General features: G+C 27.4%; 1 protein-coding gene across 1 annotated transcript; it reads left to right on the top strand.

Annotated features, from left to right (window-relative positions):
* The first annotated feature begins 220 nt into the window (after positions 1-220).
* Positions 221-1,171, top strand: LOC136988812 (uncharacterized). The gene has a single exon (XM_067286776.1). The coding sequence runs from the start codon at positions 221-223 to the stop codon at positions 1,169-1,171; it is 951 nt and encodes a 316-aa protein (XP_067142877.1).
* Positions 1,172-9,558: the final 8,387 nt, after the last annotated feature.

The raw sequence follows: 9,558 nt of genomic DNA, 5'->3' as shown, positions 1-9,558 counted from the left end.
TTAAGAAAATCAATTTATATTTTGATGACAGCGAATATAGGGTCACAATATTATTTAAAATATATAAAATTTATTTTTCTCGAGGGGGCGCTCCAGGCGTTTAACCATGAGGGTGAAAATTAAGTCGGAGCTTTTTTGGTATGAAAAAAAGAAACTTTTATCGTTAAATTTGTGGCTAATTCAGGTATATTTATTAATAATTATACGGATAAAGCTGATAATGGCTGGGATAGAACAAAACCCAGGTCCATTGTCACATTCTCCGCCAAAGAGAGGACGACCGCCATTGACTAGAAGTACAAGTACAGTTAAGATGTCTAAAGCAGCTTGTGTGGATACAATGCTCCGTAGACAACATACATCATCCAAGGAGAAGGAAGGGACGGAAATAACACATGAAAATGAGAGAGAAAAGGAAAAGGAGTCTATGTTGGAAATCTATGGTGAAGTGAGGGAGAGAGATGATAATCCGATAACAACCAGCATAGAACAACTGTCAAAACTTGTACAAGCTTCTCATAAATCCATAACTGAACAAATTCTGGAACTTAAATCCGAAATAAGTTTAATTCACCAGGAGTTAAAGGAATTCAAAACAAAGTTTGGCCTGTTGGAGCAGAAAGTAAATCAACTTGAGGCGATGGTTCCTGACCTTGACAGAAAAATGGAAGCCCAGCAATATATGGTAAATAACACTTTAAATATAATTAAGCAAGCTAACTTAATGTTATTCGGATACCCAATAGAAGAAAGTACAATTATAAAAGAAAGCCTAGTTAAATTTATTCAGAAGACCTTAAAAATAACAGACTTTAAATTAGAAGAAATTAAAGACATTTATATAATTAAAAAGGAAAAACCTACTATTCTAAAAATTTCTTTAACTAATGTTCAAAGGAAGAATCAAATAATATCTTATTTTTATAATTATAAAAAAGTTTCATTGGAAGAGCCATATAATAATTTGCGCATGTCATCTGACTTTACCCAAGAAACAAGAGATCGTAGAGCCAAAATTCTTCCATATTATATAGAGGCTAAGAAAAAAGGTGTCCAGATTTTACTAAGAAATGACTATATCATTTATAAAAACATGAAAATTACATATAGTTTTACAAATAACTGCCTAGTGGATGCTAAAACTTTTTTAGATGTAAATTTCAATTACTAAATTTACCCAATAATACTAATGTTTTTAATAATAATAGCAGTAAGTGCGATAAATCTAAAATGGAATATATGAAAGAGTCTGGAATTAGAATACTCACTTGGAATGTCCAAGGATTCAGAAATAAGTTTTCTTCAACTTATTTAAAAAAGATGATGGAGAAGTATGATATAATAGGTATAGAAGAAACTTGGGTTAATAAATTAACCACAAACGACATACAAATTTTACAGACTTTTGATTACATAATGGTCCCTGCTTTAAAAAATCCTGGTGTAGGCAGGCCTAAAGGTGGAATTATGTTAATAATGAATAAAACTTTGGGGAGCTTGATTTACTCTTATACAAGTTCATATTTAATATTTTCTTTGATCAAATTGGAAACAAAAAAACTTAGTAATTTCGCCGAAAGATATCTGGCAATAATAGTCAATTATATTCCGCCTTATGAAACGCTTCAAAGTCCTTATCAAGAAATTGAAAAGATTTTATCGAACTGGTTACATTTTACTCCATTATGGCTAATTATAGGCGATTTTAACGCCAGAATTGGAAATCTCAACGATTCATATTATAAAGGAAATAACCGAATAATTTACAATATAAGAAGTAGCTCTGACACAGGAAGTAATAAAAAAGGAAACTTGTTACTTAAACTTGCCAAAAGTCACGATTTATACATACTAAATGGTCGTACTATAGAGGATTATCCTGGCAGACATACCTTTTTGTCTCCAAGAGGAGCATCGGTCATAGATTATATAATATGTTCAGAATTTATATTGGACCATTGTATTGAATTTAAGGTGTTAGATAACGACCAATCCGATCACTTCCCTTTACAACTAATTATAGGAGAAGACCTGCCTAACCTATTATTGTGCGAAAAGAAAAATATAAAAGAGAACTTACAAGAGATGAAATGTAGATTTAACATTAGAAAATACGAAAGTGAAATAGGAGAAAGAATCAAACTAATCCATAGAGTACAGATTGGAGAAATATACAATTCTTTAATAAAAATTTTTAAAGACTATATTATAGAACCGAATTGTCATAAAATTAAAAACTTAAATAAGAAGAAATATAAATTTAAGCAAGAATGGTTTGATATGGAGTGTTATAGAGCAAAGAGAAAAAAAGAACATGCATTGGTATTATTTCGTAAACATCGATTAAGAGAACAACTAAAGGAATATATAGATTCAAGAAAAGGATATAATAATCTTATAAAGGCGAAGAAAAAGAAATATTTTAATACGATTAATCAAAAATTACTTACTGAGAAAAACAATAATTTTTTCTGGTCAACAGTTAAAAAATATCGACCGAGGATAAAGGAGGAAAAGCAAGTGTTTGTTGGATTTGAAAAATGGTTTGAATTTTTTGGAAAAAGGAAGGCAAATAATATAAATAATACTCTAGAATCAGGACAGGATACAATGAACAGAAATGAGGGTGTATTGGATTCGCCAATTCAGGCTCTAGAAATAGTAAACATTATTAAAAAATTAAAAGAAACTACTGCTGTGGGACCTGATTCCATTCCAAATAGTTTTTTAAAAAGATTACCATTTGATACGGCTGAATTGTTAGCACTTAGTTTTAATTATATGTATGAAAACAGTATTTACCCTGAGTCATGGTGCTCGTCATATTTCCGAATGATATTTAAAAAAGGCGATGAATTAAATCCTAGCAACTACAGACCTATCGCAATTCTCTCTTCATTAAGGAAGATTTTTACATCAATCTTGGCGACAAGATTTATTCAATGGTTGGAAGCAAATTCCCTGATTTCAGACTCCCAATTTGCATTTACTAAAAAGAGTGGAACAGAAACAGCATTATTTACATTAATCTCAATCATTCAAATCCATTTATCCAGAAAAAGACACAAATTATATACAGTTTATTTGGACCTAGAAAAGGCTTTTGACTCGGTTTCAATAGGAACATTATGTGATAAACTAAAAAATCATGGTGCAGATACTTTGTTTATTAAGGCTATAAAGTTTTTATTTGGTCATTACTCCGTTACAATTAAATGTGGAAAAAATGTATACCCACCATTTGATATTTATGGTGGTCTTCTGCAGGGTGATCCACTGTCGCCTCACTTATTCAATTTTATGATTTACGACATTAATGGGCAATTTAATAAAGAAGAGGATGGGATTTTGATAGAGAATCAGCTAATTCATTCAATTCAATATGCAGACGACATTGTGTTAATTTCGAACACTAAAATGGGTCTACAGAGAAAAATTAATTTAATGCAGAAATACTTCTTACAACTAGGTTTAAAAATTAATCCAAACAAAACGTATGTTCAGATATTCCGAAGGGGTGGAAGACTGTCTAGACAAGATTATAATTTTTACCTTTTAAATGAGAAACTAAAAGTAGTCGAGGAGATTTCGTACCTGGGAATTAGTTTATCTTCAACATTATCTTTTGAAGCTCATGCGCAATATATATGGAACAAAGCACACAAATTAATTAATAACCTTATTCACTTATTAATTAAAATAAGAATAAACTCTATACAGAAACAAATGCAGCTCTTTTCAACAATAGTCATAAACTCAATATGTTATGGCTTTCCAATATGGGGCATGGACTGGATATCCCGACTGGAAAAAATTCAATTATTATACATAAGGAAAATATATGGCTTAGACAGAGCTGTACCCGGATATGCGATCCGGCATGATACAAATCGATTACAACTAGAGTCTTATTTGGTAGTAAGAATTCTAAAATTCTATAAGAGATTGACAAATAGTCATAATATTTGGATAGATATTATATTAAAAAAACTTAAGAGTCTAACTGAGACAAAGGAAAATTACGTAAATAATTGGTATAATAAATTTTGTCGAATGTTGGCAAAATATGGAATATCACCTATACTATTTAATAATACGGAAGCAGATTGGAATTTTGGGTACTCCATTCTAATAGAAAACATGTTTAATAACTCAATCCAGCAAGAAATGGATAAACTACAGAACTCTAAATTTCATCCCTGGTATATTGATAATCTAATTTTCCCTCCTTCGTCTGTTTATTTGCATTTTCCCATTCCATTCGCGATGAAAAGATTTTACATGCAACTCCGACTGAATAGTTTTTATGTAATAGTTAATCAGAATTATCTGAATATTAAAAACAATTTGTGTAACTTATGTAAAGAACAAATCTCGATTTATCATATAATTTGTGTATGTAAGGAATGTACAGAGATCAGAAATCAATTTGGTATTACTGTCCTGTCTAACAGTAAATCAATCACGAAATTCTATAACAACTTATTTCAAATAAGTGCAACAGTGTTAATTAGGCTATATAACTTTTTCAATAAATATATTAAAATGTCTGAGAATGTAAGTAAAAACATAGAAAGCGAATCATAGAGTTAATTGATATAAATTGTAACTTAGAAATAATACAAAATTGTACAGCCATATTTATTATTGTTCCGCTTTTCTATGATTTCCCCCTTGTAACGGGAATTTCCCATAATACGCTAATAAAGATTAATAATAATAATAATATTAATTTTCTCATAAAATGAAGATTTGATGTCTTTCAGAATATTTTCATCTTATTACAGATGACAAATCTTTTTATTTCTAAAAGTTATATATATATATAATTATATATTTTAAAATTCAAATCCATTTTTAATCATTTTATTTCATTTTAGAACATTTTTAAATTCAATTTTACTATTAAAAATTCGACAAACCCTTTTGAAGTTTGCAAAAAGAATTCTGTTCATTATAGAATTTTTAAAATAAATAAAACAATATGAAATCTTATTCATTTTTATTTTTATAAAAGTATTATTATTGTTAGCAATATTAATGATAAACAATCGTAGAATATAAAATAACTGTTTGTGATTCAATTATGCAAATTTCATAGATTATTTGTGTAATCAGAATTAATGATAATATTCTAAATATTCTTAAAATAATAACAGAAATTATTATTTATTATTTTTTTTAGAAAGTTAAATGCATAATATATAATAATTTAATTTAAAATATTATTAATATCGCTTTTATTTAAATAATTGCGGTTACTGTTTTAAACTACGTATTTTCTCTGCGGTTACTATCCGAGGGAAGTTGTTGTTTCCTTTGTACAAACCCGTTTGGTATCCGTTATTAGGGGCTGCAATTTTCAAAGTGAAGACATATGCATTCCCACTGTCTGTTTATCCTTCGGTAATTTCGACAACCGAGTTAGATAGATGAAAATCGAGACCATACATAGAGAAATATATAACCTTATATAATATAATATAAATGTATATTAACTATATAGGAACTTCCAGTACGGACCGGAAGTGATATGATTTCAATGCAAATTTTTTCCAGAGCGGAGTTAAATGAATGACCGGCATGACCCAACTGTTCTCAGGAGAAGTATGATGTATAGGGGCAAGACACAACTAAAATTTAGACCAAATATGGAAAGCTGAGTTAAAGTATTTAAATTGTTTTATTTATGTTAAATAAAGTTATTTATGAAATTATATTTGAAAAACCAACTAGCATATTTTTTATAACGAATGATCTATATGATAGAGGTTATTATTCGAATAAAACCAGTAATTAAGAACTTAAATTTGTATGCAAATAAATTCATTGCAATTAATTTTTATAAGAAAAAAAAATTAATTCAAAACTACTAAAAGTGAAATTGAAAATATAATTTACGTGCAGGGTGAGTCAAAAGTCCCTTTACCCTTTTCATTCCAAAAGTACTGAAGCTATATAAATTTCATTAATGACTCATCCTGTATATATCTAACAGGGTGAACCAGAATCGAACAGATAAGATATATTTCAGTATACATATTAATATATATCAAATATCAATAAGTTCGCGTAAGCATTATTCTTTATCTCTTCAGTGTCTATATTATATAACTAAAATATCAAAAACTTTATAATAGATAAATTTAACAATTAAAATAATACATGTATATTGATATTTAAAATTGAAAGATCTGCAGTTAGCCAAGAATTTTGTATATTCTTTTCAAGAAGCTTAAATTATTAAATATAAACAAAAGTAAAGTAATTCATTTAAATTTAGAATAATTAGGAAGTTGAAATAAAATGATATCGTGCTTTCAATTATACTTAATTAAGTAAACAGTTATTAAAGATTGTCTATCTCGTTATGTTATTCTAAAGACTTCATCATAATATAATTTTTTTTAAATGAAATTATGTTATTTTTATTGATTATATTTAAAATATTATAGTTAATCCTTAACTTCTATGACGCTTAATCTTAATAATGGAAAAGTACAAATTAAAAGTTAATTTGAATTAAACTTACGTAGTAATCTATAAAAGCTATTTTTTATCTTTAATTTCTTTAAGAGATTATACTTTCTGAGTTAAAAAAAATTTATGACCTTTATTCTTAATGAAATTAATTGTTTAATTCAAGTAATTATTGTCTGAATGTGAGTAATTGCAATTTGATAATATTTTGTGAAATTAAACTTAAAACTTTATTATAGGTTTTTTAAAACTATTTCTACTTTGTGGGCACTAGATCAACATTATCTAATATCATTTTTATAAAAATGCTGAAGCAAAAATAGCATAAAAAATTCTTCATTTCATTTAAAAAATCAGAAAAGTTTTCTTCTGTTTCAGCTTTATTAAAATTAAATATTTAAATAATTCGGCGTGGTTTCTTTTAATTTGGAATATTCAAATTGCATTTTTCATTTAAATACTGTGCTTTAAATTTTTCTGTAATATTTATAAATAAAATCGCATATTTATAAGAATTTTGATCATTATGTATAATTATATATTTAATTATTTAAAATAGGAAGTTATAAATTTGTTTTAATAAAATTTTAAATTAATCTCAAAAATCTAAAATATACTTTTTAAGTAATTGTTTACTATAAAGTATGTTTACTTTATAGTAAACATATATGAAATATTGTCACATTAAAATTTTAATTTATTATCAATATTTATAAGTATCAATCATTATTAAATGTAATCAACTTCAAAGATTAAGTTTTTACTCGATTAAAAATTAAAGTCCTAATGCGATTCTTAAAAATTTTCTCCTAAATTTATAAATTTATCCTCGTATTATTCACTATACCGCTATATTTTCCCTTCACATTCTGTTAGTATTGCCGTGAAATGTTAGTACCAAGCTAATGACCGTTTTGTAATATTGTAATAAAACGAACTACTTTATAATAATTTGTTGAAATTTCATATCCGTTCAGGCTACACACCAGTAAATTTTACTTTTAAATTTGTATAATTATGAATCTAAATTATTGCGTCAAAAACGTAAATATTTAAAAAAAACTTTATTATACTTTATCAAAGGTTATGAATTGATTAAATGCCATTTAACGTTGATAAACTTACTTATTAGTACTAGTCTTAAGTATAAATGGTAAACGGTTTTAAAAATTAAGAAATTTATAATTAAAATATCACATTTGTGTTTCAGCGACTCGTTAACAAATACCTAAAGTAACTTGATTTTTTAACATCTTATCGTTTGTGACATGTTAGGATAAAGGAAAGACATTTCTTCATTTCATTCAAGCAACAGGAAAAAGCTTTCACATCCATTTCAACAACAATGTCTGGAAGTTATGTGCTTTCTCCCATATACGGTGACAGCTGTATCCAAAGGAACTTACACTGACCTCCGACCTCCTAGTGGTGACAGAAATGTTTTCAAGAAACACCATGCTTGTCTCCAGCTGTCACGCCTTGTGTTAAGTTGTATCAAATCTGATTGGGTTTTATTAAAGTAAAACCTCTATACTTATATCGGCATTGAGACAGATAAAAGATTAATGCTATTGATAAGAATTCCAAAGCTGTAAATAGTTTTAGTTGAAAAGAGAAAAACGCAAGTTTTATTATAAGCTGAAATGAAAACAATGCGTAAACCGATTTGAAACTGTTTAGAAAATATCGGTAAATTAATTAATAAAACAGTTTTGTAGACAATAAATTAAAATTATTTTCATTTTTCTTTTTATATTTGAAATAATTTTTATATTATTATTATTATTAAGAAATTTCCATAAAATTAAGGAATTTTATATTTGATTAGTAATATCATGTTACATAATAATACTTAAAAAATATAAAACGTACATTAGAATGGAGTTTAAGTATCATTATGCCTATATTTTGATTACATTTTTTTTTCTATTTTCTAGCAATTAGTATTAATTTTTCTATTTGTTTTTATTATTTTGTTTTATTTCCAATTTTATTATATATTACTTAATATTTTTTGGAATTATGTTTTTCGGATATTTTAATTTTTTCCCCATTCTTAATAATTTTAATTGTGGGGGGCGTGTTTGAACGTCGGCGCTGCGAGTGACTTTTTCTGTGAACCTTTCATTTGTGCAGCGAAGTGGTGAATTACTGTTTATTTGATTAACTTATTATTAAACAAGTTTAAACTAACACTAACTAAGTGAAGGTAAAGGAAAAAGCAATAATACAAAAAATAATAATATGCAAAGATCTCCAGTCAGGCGTGGAAGACCTCCACTGACCAGAACGAGGACAGAGAACAAACAAGCTCAACCAAGCACTTCAAGCTCCAAACTCATTACGGATTACGGAACACAACCGAAAAGTGATTCACAAGAAGGAACAAAAGAATTCTCGAATCAAAATATGGAACCTGGTCAGCAGAATTCATTAGGCTCAACAGGTGAGTCACCTAATATTAATTCAAGCCTTCTTACTAATCCGGCAAGTCAACTTGACACCACAACTGCACTTCTATGGACTAAAATATCAGATTTAATAAATGCTTCAAATGATAAACTGTTAGAACAAATGGTCTATATAAAAGAAGACGTAGAACGAATACGTCAAGATATACGTGAGACTAAGGAAAGACAGATATATATGGAGGAAGAAATTAAAAATTTAAAACAACAACTAGAAAATCAAAAAAGTGAAAATGAACTAACGCAATTTAAAATAGACTCTTTAATTAATGATTATAATTATAAAAAAATAATTGTATACAAATATCCAAGCTCGAAATCCATATCTACGTTAGAGGTATATAACTTTATGACTAATGTACTAAACATTCACGATATAGCCCAAACTGAGATAACAGAAACAAACTTAATAACTAAGAAACCTAATACAACAGTAAGAATAACATTCAGCAATAAGCAACTTCGTGATAAATTTTTCTATACCTTTATTCAAAAGAAACAACAAAAAAACGCATTAGAAGAATGGGAAGACATGCAAATATCCCCAGATTTGACTAAAAACTCAAGGATAAGAAAGAAAAATTTACTCCCAATACTTCATGAATTACGA

Source organism: Centruroides vittatus, unplaced genomic scaffold (genome assembly GCF_030686945.1).
Source record: "Centruroides vittatus isolate TY-2023 unplaced genomic scaffold, ASM3068694v2 scaffold_386, whole genome shotgun sequence".
NCBI classification, from domain to species: domain Eukaryota; kingdom Metazoa; phylum Arthropoda; class Arachnida; order Scorpiones; family Buthidae; genus Centruroides; species Centruroides vittatus.
The sequence above is the reverse complement of the archived record's forward strand: the minus strand, read 5'-3'. Positions and strand labels throughout refer to the sequence as shown.